Below are 17487 nucleotides of genomic sequence, written 5' to 3'. Positions count from 1 at the left end.
TTTGCTGGATGTAGTGCAAATAGTTAGGTACGGTAGGTACTTGACCAAATATTTTATAACTAAAGATGATGAGTCCCCCAAAAGTGAAAATCAAAGCAAAATGCATCCCACGTACCCTCTGGTTATGTGAATTAATCAGTGTGACTGCTTGTCTGCTTGCTTTCTGAGCCTACTGGTCAGCATGCCTGGCTAGTGTATGTTGTGGCTAGTCTGGGACTGACCTGGCTGGCCAGTCAGAGTGTGTGTGTGTGTGTGTGTGTGTGTGTGTGTGTGTGTATACATATATAAAACATATATATATACACACACACAAAGCACTGGAATAACCTATGGATGTTACAGCTCTTTCTCAGCCAGCATTCTGTTTTTAAATAATGAGAGGTTTAATGTAGCTACCAATATATGTTACATAAGATGAAAAATGGTTCTGTAATTTGAAGGCTGAAAGTTTTAAAACATTTAGTTTATATCCAGCACAATTCTTGATTATTTAAGGTTAAACTGCAAGTGTTCTATGTAACAAAAATAGTTACCACTTTCAGATTGGAGAATAATTTCTAAAATTTTAGAATTCATTATGTAAATACTTTTAACAAAAATATTTGTTTGGAAAACAAAGGAAAAGGGTGCTCTAAACTCTTCCTTTAGTGTTGCTCAGTATTTCAACTAAGTACAGTTCTAATTCTGATTCCCCCCCCTACCCCCATGTGGGTTCTGAATGTTTTAAAGGCTTAGTTAAAATATAAGTTCCTTCTGGCATTTACCATCTTTCTTGACAGCAAATGATCTAGCAGGTTTTGGGGGTATATTGACAGATTAATTCTCACTGGTATTCTATTGTACTTCTTAATAAGAGGAAAAAATGAACTGGAAAAAAGATATGTGAAATGAGACATAATATTCCTGTGAGGTTATTTTTATCTGTACTTTTTGTATGTTTTCTGAGGCTCAGCTTTAATAAGAGGCATAAAGGCATGCTGTTCATTTTTCATTCGGAAATGTTCTAATGTGTGTATTTGAAAATTAATTGCCTTTTCCAATCCTCCCTGCAAACAGCTGCAGTGGGATTTGTGGTGCTGAAGTTGGAATGTATGGAATCCGTACACTCAATGGAGAAGATGTTCAATATATAATTTGTCTAATTTGTGCACTCATAGACAAAAATTAACTTTGAATGAAAAGTGCGACAGATTCATCTTCTTTTCATAGGACTTCTGTTTTTTCACAGTAGCACTTGAAATTATAAATTCTATCTTTATTTGTATGAATGTATATTATGAATAATGACAATAGAATTTCTAAGTTCTGTACACTAAAAAGAAATGCAAAGTTCAGGGTGAAGGTATATTTACAAACTCAAATTATAAAACAACTACTGGAAATAAATGAAAACTAAAATTTTCTTAAAACAATAGTTTACTTAGTGGAGAAAATGTTAATGTTTTTTAATTGAAAAGCAAATTTTTCCCCTCTTTCTTTCAGGTACTGCTTTGTTTTTGCTTTGGGATACCTCACTGTGTGCCAAATTACTAGAGTCTACATCTTTGATTATGGACAGTATTCTGCTGATTTTTCTGGGTAAGAATAAAAAAACAGTCTTATGCTTTTCACCTTGTTCCTCTAAGTGATGCTGTGTCTATTTCTGTTTTTCTGAATTAAATGTGTCTACCTGTTATAAACCTTAAGAGAAAGCTAGACTTTCTATGTTATTAGTATAGGTACAAATATAGATGTACACATACTTAAAGCATGCAAATGGAGAATTTTGTAAACAGTTGTGTCTGTCAGAATGCACAACTGCTTATCTGCTTCCTCACATTCCTGTCTGAAGGGTGTAAAGGATTCGGTGGCCCTGGGGATTTTTGGCTTTGGCTTTTCCCCCTAAAATTCCAGTTACCACCCATGACAACCTGATGGAACCTGAACTGCATCTGACGTACTTGTATGTCTGCCACAGCCTGATACCATTATCCGAGGAAAATCTGAATGTTTTATGGAGTTTAGCTTTTAGCATTTTCTTTTTTCCATCTTATGCGAGATGTTTCAGAAAGGGAAAGCTAAAGAGACAATCACTTGTATGGTGGAGTAGTAACATGGCCCTTGGAAATACAAAGTTATGTCTGTGTTGTCACTGTATATAATTAACTTAACCTAATACTGGGATAGAGTTATATGCCAGCAAAATATAATAAAATAGGTAAAGTGAAAATAAACCATACTGGCGATTCTTCTCTGTGCTGCTGACAGAAGCAAAGCACAACACTTTCTATAAATGAGTATCCTGTTGATGGTGGGTTTGTTGATTTAAAGGGAAATTGTGGAGGAATTGAGGAAAAGGGGGCGGGGGATAGTTGCAAGTCTGTTTAAAAATGCATTAAATATTTTTCAAGAACACTATGAATGGCATTGGTCTTTGTAATTTAATGTTACCTGTATTGTACAGTAGTGTATTTTAGTTAGCCTTGTCCCAGTCTTCATTGGTAATGGACGTCTAGCACAGACTAACTTATAAGCTAAAGCCTAAAGGTTAAGTACTGAAGCCTAGTGGTTAAGTACTTTTCTGTCATTATTAGAAACATGTCTCAGAAGATGAGACTCAGCTAAACTTGTGTCTACGCCTAGGTGTCTATGTTAAAGCCAGATGTCTAAGTTCCAGTTATAGTCAGTGGAGGTCAAATCAATGTAGACCGTAGAGCCTCAAGGGCATTTTGGTTGACCAACCACTAAGTATCTACATTAGCATGAGCTGGATCACTTTCCAGATGTAGAGCTGACTGTACCGACTAGATCTCCACTGATTATGAGAGCTCATACCTCGCTATAGCATAGACATTATGCATAAAGATGCTTAAGGTTGGTTGTAGTAATGTTGAATTGAATTGAATCTCATGATTATATAATCCAAGTGCTGTCCTTTCAGCCCACTTTAGGGCCAAAGTGTACAATCTTCCAATGATCAAAGATGTGAGCTAATTCTGGAAGCAGTATAATTGTATTTGTTTGGTGCTGTGGTTGAGCTGTTAATAATAGGTCAAGCACACTGTTGCTCAAATGTACTGTATTCAGGTACAAGCTTTCTCTGTGGCTCTGTTAGCTTGGTGTTTGCTCACAGATCTCTGCTAGGTCTACACATGCCAAAAGATTCATGAGGTCTGTGCTCTAGATGGATGCTCTAGATGCTCTAAAGCCTCTAACACTCTGATTATACGTTTGAGCTGTCTGATTTAAACTATCCATTCATGCAATGGTTTGGGAGCTTGATGTATGCATTGGAAAAGGGTAAATCTCTAGCATATACTGCATCTGCTACCTCGAGGCCTGAAACAGAGGTTACTTCCAACACAGAAGGAGAAAAGACATGCTGCAGATAGAAAATAGCCTTCTTGGATTCAATCACTCAGCTTCACTCCTAGGTCCATGGGAGAAAGTAAGCCCAACCAGCTGTTGAACCCCAAGCATCAACAAATTCTTCCTTGGTACTGAAGATATTGGCTTATATCCCCTAGATAGTGCTTAGCCTGGAAAGAGCTTGGAGTGTCTCTGTTTACCCAGATGTTTCTCCTAGCGCATGTCATGCCCGTCCAAACCCAGAGAATCTCCAGAGGAAATGTGAAGCATGGTAGCAATGCACTGGCAGCAGAGAAAACTGAGGAGACCATGCTGGAGTTACCATTGCCTGTGCAGAGCTCTGTGGTTCTGGCTTTAGTACTGACAGATCTCCACTGTCTGTGAGCCTTCTGCCCCTTTCTTTGCCTTGCTGCCAACATGTAAAAGGGATCATTAAAGTCCTGCCACAAAGCCCTCTGTTCCAGGAAGGACCCTCCCTCTTCTAGTCTCGAGACTTGTGCTTCAGCCACATCTCTTAAGATACTAGAATAGCTATTTCAGGAGAAAAAAAAATTAGGATTTACTATAAGAACAACAATAGATGTATTGGCTAGAATTAGTGTAAGGTATGACTGAGCCCCTGCTGAACTCTATTCTTCCAGCCGTCGGGATTTGTGCCATCACGAGACCACTTGCAGAGGAAAACACATTATGTTTAGAACCAGTTAGGGATCTTCAGCCAGCACCAGGCAGGTCTTCAGCTTAAATGCTGGAAAGAGCTATGAGGGATTTTCCAGGCTGTCCGTTCTCATTTAGTTTTCTTCCCTACCCTTACCTGTCACTCTAGCCTTGATACCTGGATTTTGGGCCGTTTGGAGAACTCCTGTTGAGGACTGTAAATATATTGGGCTTTGAAATAACCATAATCTAAAAAAAAAAATAATGTGACAGACTTAACATTCTCTGGCAAAACACTGACATAGTCCTGTTGGTAAAGGAACACTTGATGGCTCTTTGATTTGCTTTTCTATGCCAACTTAAATCAACTTAAATATGTGATTAAAAATACCAAGCGCTGTAAAAAGACTTGGACAAAATTATGTCCATCCTATAATATGATCGATTTTTGTCCCTAGCTCAGATACTACTAGGCAAATAAAAACTCCCCAATATACTTTTAAAAAAACTGATTTCAAAGTTAAGTTTCTAAATTCTCGTAGCCTGCTTTAAGCATTTTTTCCTTCCCCCTCTCTGTTAGTGGTTGGGAATGCTGAGATTTACTTCAGTTGAAAACTCTTAGATACCATAAAGATGGTACCAGTCTTTTAGTAAAGGTTTTGACCTCCACAGCAGTTAAAGCCAACTCTCTCAGCCACTAAGGAATATTTCTTTGACAGTTCAAGAACTGATCAAGTGAACCAAGTTCACCACAAACTGAATTCCATTATAATAATAATTCTAGGTGAAAAATTAAATACAGGACCAGGTGTTAGTTAGAAAAAAAGAGAAAAAGTGAAAATAGTCTGTGTATTTAGATAAATTATGTCACTGTTGAACTTTGTATTTGTCTGTTGCTTACTGCTGCTGTTGATAATTTATAATGCATATAATTGGTTAGTGCTCATCGTCCTATACTCTTCGCACTGTAAAATAAATAAACTATGTTAACAGAAAATAAATGTGAAACACTTTGGCCATGTTTGTGGGACCCAGTGCAGCAATAAAAGGCATAGTTTATCAAATATTATAACTAAGGAATAAGTTACTTTCACTGTATCAAAATTTATGATTTGAGCTCTAAAAACCGATCACTTTGTACTTGCATTGAAGATCTTCCAGTTGAGAGTATTGTTAATCTGGACTGTTAGTATAAACTTTTCCCGATATTTACATGTGAAAGAAAATCGTGGACTTTTTTCTAAACTATTTTTTTTTTTTCCTCTCTTGTAACAGTCCAATGATGATAATTACACAGAAGATCACTAGTTTGGCATTTGAGATTCATGATGGTAAGACTTCTTTAAACTGTCTTTAATTTTCCATTTAATTTTCTAAACAAAGTAAATTTAAGAAAAGTTAGCCATGAGTCAATACACTGAGGTGCTTTAGTCCAATCCTTTTTGGGGGGAGAGAATACATTTTTGTGTCTCAGTTGTTGATTCTTTTGATGCTTACTAATGGATAGTCACCAAGAAAGGTAGTTCGGTCATTACATAAGCTCTGAAAATGTTTTGATGAAAATCAAAAGACCAGCATCCTTCACTGACATTTCTTGGGCTGGGTTGTTGATTCTGAATTAGCCAAATAACTTCCAAATTCAGAGTTCACTGTCCATCAAGAGTAATTAACAAAAACAAACCTGCTGTCAATGGGCTTTTGTTAACTGTACAAGAGTCCATGCTTCCCCTGGAAAGTACTTTAAAAGATCTGCTGACAGGGGAGGAAATAATGATGAAAATCACTATATTTAAGGGATTAATCTCATGAGCCTGGAGTCACATTAGCTTGGTTATATTAGTCACTACCTACTTCCTGTTTGTTTTTTGTTTTTTTCCCCCTCCCTCAATTTTTGCCATTATCTCCAAGGTCAGGTGGTGAAAATGAAAAGCTCAAAGAAAGGTGTTGGTCTGCTAGTAAATCTTAGTAAGGGCAAGACCAGTTGTAACTAGGTTAATTAGTGGTAAAGGCAAATTCTCTATACCTTACTCTGGCAGCTTATTCATTGTGTTCAGCCTGGTTTCAGTCTTAAATCTGCAAGTTCTGGGGAGAACTGGATATAACCATGAAGGCAACTCATGCCACATATTAACAAGTCTGTCTACTCTTAGTGCAGATGTGTTTGATTCCCAGCTGAACTCTAGTACAGAATCCCATAAATAAGCAATGGCCATCCCTATAATTGTTATAACCTTGGGCACTTACTGTATGTTTTTTCTTTAGAAGCAGAACCATTGTATGCAAGTTGTATAGAAATCACTTAAACTTTATATTTAATACTAACCTTTCTTCAAAATGTTGCATGGATCACAAGTTTAACCCTGCCTTTGGTGTGTTCTCATTTATTTTTGAAATTATCTTCCTTAGGCCCATGATAGTTCTTGCCTTTTTATGTTTTTTTGTTACTTGAGCATTGCCAGAAACAAATAGTCACTATATTAAGACTTGCTTTGTATTTTTTGTTGATTATCTTTGGCATCACACATGTATGTTTTAAAGGCAGAAATGTTTTTACATGGTTTGGAGGCTGCTTGTGTCCATATTCATTCTTTATGGCAAGATTTAGACTTATTTATGTAACACATTAGGCGAATGACAGAGTCAAGGAAGAAGATGAATTTTTTGATTCTCTCTTCTCTCTTCTGAAGTGCCTTTCCCCCCAAACTTACAACTATTTTTTGTTGTTTTTTGTGTGCTTTTGGAGAAGGAATGATCTGTTGCAGATATTTTAGAAGCAGGGAAAATGTCTACAATTGTAGTTTAGAAAGGCTAAAAATGGAGGACTTTACTTGCGAAAGGAATGTCATCCTATCTGGAAGATGGTGTAATTATAAAAGTTTTTGCAATTATAGTTATAAGGTACTAAACTTAAGCTGGGGAGAGGAAGAGATGTGTTGTCATTGCTTAACTCCTGTATCTTGCAATGAGTTGTGTATTGGGTTCTCCTCCTTGCTGCTAACCCATTCATCCACGCAGAGCCTTGCTCGTTTTACTGCAGTCCTGTATCAGCTCAGGGATCTTCTCAGGCAAGACCCGTATCAAAATCTAATTTTACTAATCTGTATGCTCTTTGGCAACTTGTTTTTAGCTCTAATGCTTAGTGAATCTTAAACATAGACTCTCTTCAAATTTTTACATTCATACCCCATGAAAATTCTGGAGCTCACAACATATTTTTTTTTAAATCTCTCCAGGAGATTCAGCAAAACTGAGAAACATGAGAGTTGATATTTAAGAGAGAGAGAAAAAAAAATCTCTGAGCTTCTTCAAGCTCACTTTAATTTCTTTTCTCCATTTTAACTAAATACTACATAAAACTTGAAAAAAAACCCAGCCACTTCTTAAGTATAATATTCATCTACTAGCAAAGAAATGTAATTCTTCCAAATTATTTCTCTTATTACTCTTGGATTTGTCCAGAAAAGCATAGTTAGACACACGTAAGAAACCAGAGGTATAATGCTCTTCCCTTCTGCCAGCTTCTTCTTCTTGCTTTCCAGAGACTTACTTCGCATGGTGTCTGACACAAAAAATGCGCTCTGCTGTTCCCATGTGTACCCATTTCCTATCCCTCATGCCTTGGTTTTCAACTCTAGTTGCTGATTTTTAAATGCACTTCCCTGGAACTCTGCTTCCTTTTCTTACTAATTACTTCCTTGTGCTGTATGCGGCTTTCTGTTTTGAAAAGCCACAGATGAGACATTGATGCTGATCTGTTAAGGCACTGCATTTACTGTGAGAACTAGGAAGAGGTGAATATTGCAACGAACACGCACTCAAAGGATTCTGTACCTCTGCCTTTTCCTTTGAACGATATATTGGCAAATATAGTAAGGTTACACCAATGTTTTAAGTCTCTCTGCTTTACTTTGTTACAATATCAGCCTATTAGGGCACTGACCAAATTATCCTATGCTGGTTTTCCTCACGTTGCTATTGTACTATTATAATGCTGTAAGATTTCCAAATAGGCTAGTAGAGCCTATCCCCACACGCCCCAGTAATGAAAGTATAGTCCATACAGCTCCTCAGAGGGAGGATATTTTAATGGATAGATAAAATACATGGAAAAATGGGAAAGAAGGAAGGAGATAAGAAGGAAAAAGAAACAGAAGTAATGTTGGAGAAACACCTTTTTAGTTGCAATGGTCTTAATTATGTATTGCTACCTGCCTCATTGAATCGTGGTGATAAACCATACCCTTCAGATATTTCTTAGATGACATTGTGGGGGGAAAAAAATGTTATAAGGATAGTAATTTCTTGCTGGTTTGCAGCTGATCAGCTATTCTATCCCAACTCTACTATGTGCTGTTATGTTAATGATAATGGCGTTGTTATCTGTTCTCAAGTAATGTAATACTGTCCAAAGTCTCTCAGAATGCTGCTTGTTCTAATTGTTATAAACATTTCCTCCTTGTTCTCAATTAGCTTGACTGTACTCCTTTTACGTTTCTCAAGGGCAAATACTTCTCAAGTTCAGCAAAAAGGCACTGAATCTTTCTAAAGGCTTGCAGACAACTTCAGTCTATTCTTGCTTAAAGTGTGAAAATGTGGATATATTGAAGTGTTGAACAGCTTATGTGCTTCTATACATTAGATGTGATATTTCAAATTTATTTTAAATACCTACAAAAGCAAAACAGGATTATCAGGTTGAATTGCTGACTGTCATGTTGTGACCCTCTGGTAAAAAGAAAGCATACAGTGTTTTGACTGACTTATTTTTGCAATTAAATGTTTGGGGTTTTTTGTTGCTCTAGGGAGAGATGATCATTTATTTAAGAATGTGATTATATCTATGAAAATAAAGATCTCATAAAGCAACAATGTGCTTTTCTGATTTTTAAATAGCTTTTTTTATCATCAGGTCTTTTAAAAAGTGTATTTGCATGTTTGCTGTCATGAAACTTTGAGCAACAGAAAACTGACCAGTTCCTGAGATGGTGAGATGTGTGCTTGCGCATGTTGAACTACATGCTTTTAAAATTTTCGATGGGTCATCATGACCCAGTTCCAGTTTATAAATGCTAGTATTGCAGCAAAAAGCTGCAGCTGTTCAACCAAGAATGTGCTTTTCTAATTCATCTGTTCAGTTGCTGTGTGTTTGGCTTTAAAAAAGTCAGTGAACCTGCAAATTTTTTTTTTTTTAGTAACTTGATCCTTTTTCCTAAAGTCTAGGAAATCCTTTTAATGCTTCTTGATCTATATTTTTGTATATATTTTTAAAAGTACTCCCTGTTGTGTTAGTGACAGCATGTTCATTATTGCTTCAGTATCAGTTACTGAATCACTTTGATTGCAGTACATGTCATTAGTGTTTAAAGGAATTACATTGCATTTCTCCACTGTTAAGTCTTCAAGTGTTGTTTTGGACCTATGTTTGCTTGCTCTGCTCTCTGGCTATCAAAACTTTTGCCTTTATTTTTTTTTTTCTTGTTTTTTCTAGTCTTTTTGTAATTATACTCAGCTGGCATCTGTGTCTGTCTGCTTTTGTTGCTGCCAATATGCTAGTAACAACTGAAACTGTAGTTGTCTGTCTGTCTTCTTTAGGTCTTAAAATATTTTACTAACAGCATGCGTCTGAGTTCAGCCAGTGATCCATTACACAACCACAAATTAAAATTTCCTGTAGATACAACAGCCTGTGATATAATCTCCATGTTTAGGTTTTATTAATGTGATATAATCTTATGTTTAAGCATTATTAGGGAGTTACTGAACAGCCAGATTTTCATGCAAATGTAAAGGTGAAAATATTCAAGCAGATCAACCGCAAAGCTGAGGTAATAGTATGATATAATGGCAAATTTAGTGGGAGAGCATATCGGTACTTACAATGTGCTTTTATGAAGGCTGTATAGAAGGGTAATGGCATGTACCTAAAGGTGTTGGCTTTGTTACCAATATGATATCATCTCCTGAGGAGGGATGAAAAAATATAATTTCCTCATGATCTAGATCAATGGGGGAGATAAGTTTTTAGTGATTTACAAAATTCTTTTACCAAGTAAGGCATATAGAATTATTTCCTACTTTACAAATGAGAAAGCTGAGTTACGGTTGCTGAGTTGACCAAGTCATTTCACCTCTTCAACAGAAATTTGATAGAAGGCATTTTCTCTGATTCCTAATTTGTGATTTGGTAGGACCTAGAAAATGCTGCCCTTGCAGTAGTTCTGTGCTTTAGGATGGGGGAAAACTTTTCTTCTGATCTCTAGAGAAAAGCTAGAAAACTTCACAAGTTCCCTAGCAGCTGCATGCTAACGAAATGGCGTTCCTTAATCTCTACCATTCAGTAGCTAGGGAGCAGCTATGATTTATGAGGCCTCTCTGCCCATGGGCAGATGCACTGCCTTGGCGATACTGAATGTGTATATATTCATCATGAGACAAACTTTAGTAGAAAAGCATATTTGTTTATAAGTATTTTCTATTAATTAAAGTTTGTAGCTTCCTGAAAGTTTTTAAGAGTGAGATACAAGCAGAGATCAATGGTTTGCTTGTTCTTGCTTGCGATGCAAAGGCGATGAATGGACCTTCAAGACACTGAGGTGACATTAAAAAAAAAGGTGGGGCGGGGGAAGCCACTCATATAAGAAACTTGAGTTTGGGGTGGCTGGAAGGATGTCTTAGTGAGATAGGGAAATGAAAAATTCATGGAGACTTATTTGTATTCAGTATATTTAAGACAGCAGGTGTATTACCCACTAGGCTACCTAGGCTGTAAGATGCTTCTATATGTATGTATGTATATATCTTGAACCCATTTTAAATATGCCTATTCTCTCTTTCCTCCCTGTCCTCCAAAAGTATAGACCACATTTCAGTACTTTGATTCCTCTATTTCTGTTTTGATTTCTCCACTTCATCCTTTTTTAAATCACATCAGTAGATTCTTTCATTCCACTAAGAGTTACCTTTATTTACTGGTTAGTCTAGCTTTATGCAGGTTCATTTGGACACCCTTGGTCACTGCTTCCTCTGACTTAAGGGAAAAATATTCATGTGGAATATCACAGCTAGCAGGATACTGCTCTGGTCAGTTGATGTTGTATATGTTGTAAGAGCCTGTAGGTTCTCTACAGGCTACTTCCCTACACTATTTGTTTTGTATGATCTACATATATAGGACTTTTTCAGTGTTAAATTTCTGCTTTAGTTTGTGTTAAATTCGAAGAACTAGGACCTGTAATCTTATAGCCTTAAAGGTTAACACAGCTTTTAAAAAGCTTCTCCTACATCTCTTTTTCAGTCCAGTTGTCAGCATGGAAGTCTTTACTGTAGTACTAGGGAGCACGTGAGAAAATGTAATGATGGAGAAGAGAAAGTGTCTTTTTCCTTCCCTTGAGTGTGTATGGATGGGGGTGACTTTCCACTGTGGAGGATCAGGAATGTCAGAAGGTATTTTTGCAGGTCCTATTGGAAGAGAGAGATGTCAAGCTGCTTAACCCCTCTTTATTGTCTCAGCTTTGAAGACTAAAAGTGCAATTTTTAAGTCATAAGTGTCTATAGGTCAGAGTTCCTGGAGTCACATGGAGACAACAGATTATCTTTTCTTTAGATAGTTATTATTTCCATGAGTCATAGAATCAAAAAAAGCTTCCCTCCTGCCCTGGTCCCCCATGGACTTTTATCTCAAACTTGACTTGTTTTGATACCTTAAAAAAAAAAAAAAAAAAAAGGCTCTGATCCGAACTCCTATGTTTGGAGCAAATACAAGCGTTCCCCTCTGTGGATCTGCTGGCATCAAAGGGTGGGCTTTGAAGCCAGCCTTTCCCCGAGTGCAGCAACTAGTAGGATCTCTTCCTCTATACAGTCACCTATTTTCATAAAACATATTAGAGTTTCATATCTGTATTACCTCTACTCTTTCATCAAGCTTGGCTGGGAATTGGCTGATGGATTTAGAAACTGCTAGGAAGGAAGAATTAATTAAAGTGGGATTGCATAAGCTTAATTTTCATTAGGAAACTAGGCTAATGAAAATAAATTTTCTAGCACTTGCAATCCCAAAGAAAATTTGCAAATGTGAACTGAATAGAATGCATGCAGGCACTGATGTCTGCGTAGCAGAGAGCCTGCAAAAGTAGCCAAAGCTGTCACTTGGCCAGTGCTGCTGGCTGGTATAAACCAGCCCTGTTTGAGAGGAGGAGTTCTGCACCCCCTGCCCTTGAATTTGAATATTTTATAATTATTCAAAGTGTTGGAAGTTGTATTTTTTGCCTTTTCTCTTTTATGGCAGTATGAATTCTGAAACTCGTTTTTCAGGGGTGGCCTTATCAGCATTCAGAAGGTGCTGTGTACAGCAAGAGGGTAAATCCAGTCTTGCTGCTGAACTTGGACTTGGCCTGCCCCCTTCTGCTAGCAGGGCTTAGGGCTCCTGGTTAACGCTTCTGAGCAAGACTCGAGCATACTCTGCTGTCCTGGCTGCTTGATGGGACCTTGTTTAGCACCTTGAGGGCTGCAGCACAGAAGTGATTTTGTGAGGTCTGCCTTGGGCTTTGAATTGCTTAAATCTGTGTTGGACCATGCTCATACTATACATCAAATGTGTACTGGCTAGCGTAACATCCCCGCGTTACTGTAATGTTGAATGGGGTTTGGAGCTTGTCTGATCTCCAGGATTGGGAATAAGGTTTTAAAACCTGCGAACCCTGAAATCTTAAATATAGGGGAAATGTGTTTGTGAACATCTGTTACAAGCCTCCTTAAAACCTTCCTGAACAACACAACTTGATGTGTATGCACTGCTGGATATATCTGAGGATACGAAAGTGTTCTCATTTTATCAGTGGTAAGAATTGTTTGACCCAACTCCAGCATAAAATGTTATGTCACATAAAACCTCTGAAATTATTTGAGCAAATAAGAAATTACATTGCAGCATGAGAGTTACTCCATTCAACAAAGAAATTGCTAGTTAATGGTTGGGATCTTAAAAAAAATTTTTTTTTTTCCCCTCTGTTCTCTAGGAATGTTTCGAAAAAATGAAGATTTGACTCCATCACAGAGGTGCTTGGCTGTAAGGTAGGCTTTCATAGGTCGTATAGGTCTGGTCTGATTTTGGGGATGAGGAGAAGCTGCTGTTTTTTGTGTTTTATTAATGCTTTGAGGAATTGCTACCGTTCATATTCAAGATGGAGAGTTCACAAACTGATCTAAAACAGATCCATGTGCTTCATATTTGTAACTTAATAACATATCTCTATTCTCCCAGGAAATGTCTATTGAAATAGGCTTTATACTTAGAATGTTTTTCTTAAATTATTTTAAGTTCTATGCATTTATATGCATATTAATGACTATGCCAAATCAGGAGGTTAGGTAACATTTAATACACATATAAAGTAATCAGCAAAGAAACATGCTTGTCTAATTTCTGTTTTTAATATTTAGCTTACCTTTGTCTTCCTTTATTCAGGAGACTTGAAAATAATATGTTATCATGGGCAAAACAGTCTTGACTCAGGGTATTTTGATTAATTTAATTTTGATTACTGATTTGGTTATGGGGTAGGGGGGAAGAAAACATAAGCAGTTAAAAAAATGCTTAGGGAAACACCTTTCTTCCTCCTTCCCTTGGCTCAGCTTCAGTCAAACACCTCTCCTTCCCCCTTCATAGTCTCAACTTCTCTTGTTTTCACTGAGTTACATTTGGTCCCTCCCAATCCTTTTGGGGTGATGGGTGGCGCAGTTGGTTGGGATTATCTGTGTGATGTCTTTTCTGCCACTTTTTGCTACTTACTTGTTTTTCTCTGCCCCTGTGCAGATTGCCTGTGGTCCCTCGGGGAGTGCCCCTGCCCCAGTGTGGGGTTGCCCTTGGGCTGTGCTCTTCAGGGCTGCCCCGTGCCCTGGCCTGGGTCACCCGTGGGCCGTGGTTCCTCCTCTAGTGTGGAGACTTACTCCACAAGTATGTCTCCAGCCGTGTCCCCAGCAATGCCATTAAGTCTCCTCCATTTTCTCCTCCCCTAGTGTCTGTTGCTCTTCTTTAAACGTGTTTGAGCAGAGGCGCCATGTGCTCCTCTGCTTGCAGTTTTGGCTCGCAAGGGGTGTTCCCATCTGTTTCAGAGCAGGCTAGACCCGTCTGTGACCACATAGGGCAGTTCATGGCCTCCACCCACACAGGTCACCCCTGCACCCGAAACCCTGCCGTTTATGCCAGTATATGTGTCAGTACCCAGTTTATGCCTCTCCTTGTATGTCACACCAGTAAGCAATGTACAAATCTTCTAGGTTATTTTTTGCATTTGTACTTAGATTACTTTGAAATTTTTTCATCCTTGCCAATTTTTTGTTGGGCGGGAAGAAAATTAGGTAAGTAGAATATTCTGCTTTTAAGAAATGCTTTTTGTTATTAATTACACAAGAATTTTTAGGACTTGGAGATAGTGGATTCAGAGAAAATCAGTGATATCTTTTTTATCATTTTGAGATACAACTGAATAAGCTCATGTCTTTAAAACTTTGGTCTATTGCAGAAGGATGATTTGTTTACTAAGTTTACTTATAAATATTTAAGAATTCTGCCTGCATCAATAAATTATAATGACAATAACAGTCTCTAGCAAACATGGCAATTTCCTGATTATCATGAGAAATGTATTGCCAATATTTGAATGGACGAGGAAAACCCCATCCAGTCATGCTATTATTTTATATTGTGGACATTTAAGCCTTTTATAATGAAGAGGCATGTGTAAGAATAGATATTAGCTTGGTGCTGGGCAAGGAGAAAGTCACCATAGTTCCAAGAGATCAGTCTGAAAATGCTCAGTACAAATAGGAGAGAAATATTTCTGTTTTAAATTGTGATTACAAAATACAAATAAAGTGCATTTCTACATTTGTTTTTTACTGTAAATGAATAAATGATAGAAGATTAGATGAATAGAACAGGTGATTAGAATAACAGATGATTAGAATAAATGATAACATGAAGAATGACTCTTGCTGCTGTGGAAATGTATAAAACTACACTTTCCATCTCACAAGTTACTTGTCTTTGAATTACAGGCGTATGCCAAGTCTACTGGAGTATTTAAGTTACAACTGTAATTTCATGGGTATCCTGGCAGGCCCATTGTGCTCTTACAAAGACTATATTACTTTCATTGAAGGCAGATCATACCAACTGCAACAGTCTGAAGCAAATGGGAAGGAAGATACAAAATACGAGCAAACGGATCCCTCTCCAAATGTAAGATCTATGACTTTTTTGCAGTGCAAATGCTATGTAATCATTGTGTGAAAAGCTTGGTTTGCACTGTTCATTTATAGGCATAACTTCTGAGCTGTATCTGGAGCTCATTCATCAACAGTACTGTCAACACTATGTTCAAAAAGTTAAATGCTTACTTTTTCTAAGGCAGGTTTTCTCCATGGTTTTCAGTTTGGATCTTGTGGACAAAGCAAATGAAATTGGAGCTTCCTAACAAGCTTGTATGGTTAAAAATCCATCTTTGGATGAAGCAGTTTATGACTGTTTCCTTTGAAGCATATACTGTGCACAGAAAAAGTCCTGGTGAGGATGAACTGCACGTCTTGTCTTATATAAGCTGAGGAGACTTAAGAATTCCAGCAAACTTCCATGAACATTCTCAAATTCTTCTATATTTTAACATTTGCTTGCAGCAAGCAGAAAACATTTGTGTGTAACAAGTTGAAAAACACTTGTAGTTTAACTTTTATTACTTTTATCCATGTAGAGAAGTACTAGAGATGGATTTTTTTTTGATCTGAAGATGTAATAAAAGCAAGACTTTCATGTCTTCATCACATTATATTATGGCTAATAATCCATACAGCCTATTTCTCTTTTTCTATATTCCATTATTAGAAAGGAGACCAAATACATACAGATAAAAGTCCAATTGATCACACTTTACAAGAGATGTGTGAATTAAAATGAAAAAAGACAACAAGTAACAAGTTTCAGGAGTTTTTGATTAATTTTTAATCAGTTTAGTGCTCAGGGTACTGAATATTCTGTTGTCATTCTTTTCATATTCTCTAAATTGGAGTGTGTCTGATTTTTAAATCTGTGTGCCTGAATCCAAGATAATTATTACCACACAAAAAAAAATCAGAATTATTATGAAGTCAACTGATACGCTTCAGATAAATGGCTTTCACCAGTTCCAACACCAATTAGCTGTTTTCTGTGTATCTTGTGGACCACTAGCTGTTGCTGGAGCCGATGAAGGCATTCCCACACCTAGCTTCTTGTCACATGCCACCAGCTGGAGGTTACCAGCTCCACAGCTTGGTGAACAGAGCAGGCCATGTGAGTGCTTCCCGTTAGCTGTGTCATCTCCAGCCACTCTTACTCATGCTCCATTCTACCTGTCTTGCTGTGGTTGCAGTAACTTGCACCGCAGGAATGTAAACTAGTAGCTGGAGGGTGATAATATTGTGAACTGCTTCACATGCTGACAAAGTATGTAAGCTCATAGACGCCTACTGTTGAGCAAGTAGTCAGGAAGTGAGAAAGGCAAATGAGACTTCTTTGCATAGGCTGGCTCCTTGTGGTCTGTCCTTGCATTGATATGCTGTATTGACAAAGTTGCAGACACTTTTCCTGTTTTTAAACATCCTTTTGGCTCAGTAGAGGCATCACATCTTATGTATTAAAAATCTTGTTTCTGGAGAAAAATATTGTGTAATAAAATTACTGCAAATAAGTGAAACCAACCAAATCTGCTGGTATAAATACTTCTGGACTTGCATCTACTGATTGCCTGGAAGGACTACTTAGCTTTACCATGTAATCTTGCTAGCAATCTGAGGAAAGTCAATAGAAATAAATAAATTCATAAAGGATTCTTTTTTTTCAGGTAAGCAGTTTTCCTTAAAATGAGTTGCTCATAAAATGCTTTTTTTTGTTTGTTTGTTTTTTCCAATTTATGCTTCATTAACTTCTGACATGAAAATAAAGAGAAGCTGTCTATGGTATTGATACTTCACCTTCCAGCTGGTGTAAGAGAAATATGACTGCATTTTATAATGCCAGATAGTATTGTGTGCTTTTGGAGAAATATGGATTATGAGTTTTTTTTTTTTTTTTTTTACTGCATTTGCTTCATCAATTAAAATATTCATTGCTTTGTTCTAGAATAATATTTAAATGCCATTAACTTCACATTAAAATGAGCTAAATGTGTTCCTAGATTATCAGGTTATTTATTATTTCAAGAAGAATAAATTGTTAGGGAACTCGAAAAATCAGAAACGTAATGGGGATCAGCAAATGTTAATATAGTAAATGAAAAAATCCTTAAGCTGAGTTTACAGTAATGTTCATCTCTTGTTAAATATCATTTATATAACAAGTTCATGCCAGCTTCCTCCTCTATACTGTGTGTTAACTGCACGATGTTAACTTGATTTAGTATTTTTGCTGTTTTCATTGCATTGTTAAATGTATCAAGTCACCATTAAAAC

General features: G+C 37.0%; 1 protein-coding gene across 1 annotated transcript in view; it reads left to right on the top strand.

The window, feature by feature from the left end:
• The window catches only part of MBOAT2 (membrane bound O-acyltransferase domain containing 2), a 92287-nt gene that overhangs the window by 56749 nt on the left and 18051 nt on the right, over window positions 1-17487 (top strand). The window contains exons 4-7 of the mRNA XM_067294268.1: window positions 1483-1578; window positions 5281-5336; window positions 13020-13074; window positions 15061-15244. Coding sequence (XP_067150369.1) covers window positions 1483-1578; window positions 5281-5336; window positions 13020-13074; window positions 15061-15244 — 391 coding nt within the window. The remainder of the gene's footprint in view (window positions 1-1482; window positions 1579-5280; window positions 5337-13019; window positions 13075-15060; window positions 15245-17487) is intronic.

Source organism: Apteryx mantelli, chromosome 3, assembly GCF_036417845.1.
Source record: "Apteryx mantelli isolate bAptMan1 chromosome 3, bAptMan1.hap1, whole genome shotgun sequence".
Lineage (NCBI taxonomy): Eukaryota > Metazoa > Chordata > Aves > Apterygiformes > Apterygidae > Apteryx > Apteryx mantelli.
The sequence above is the reverse complement of the archived record's forward strand: the minus strand, read 5'-3'. Positions and strand labels throughout refer to the sequence as shown.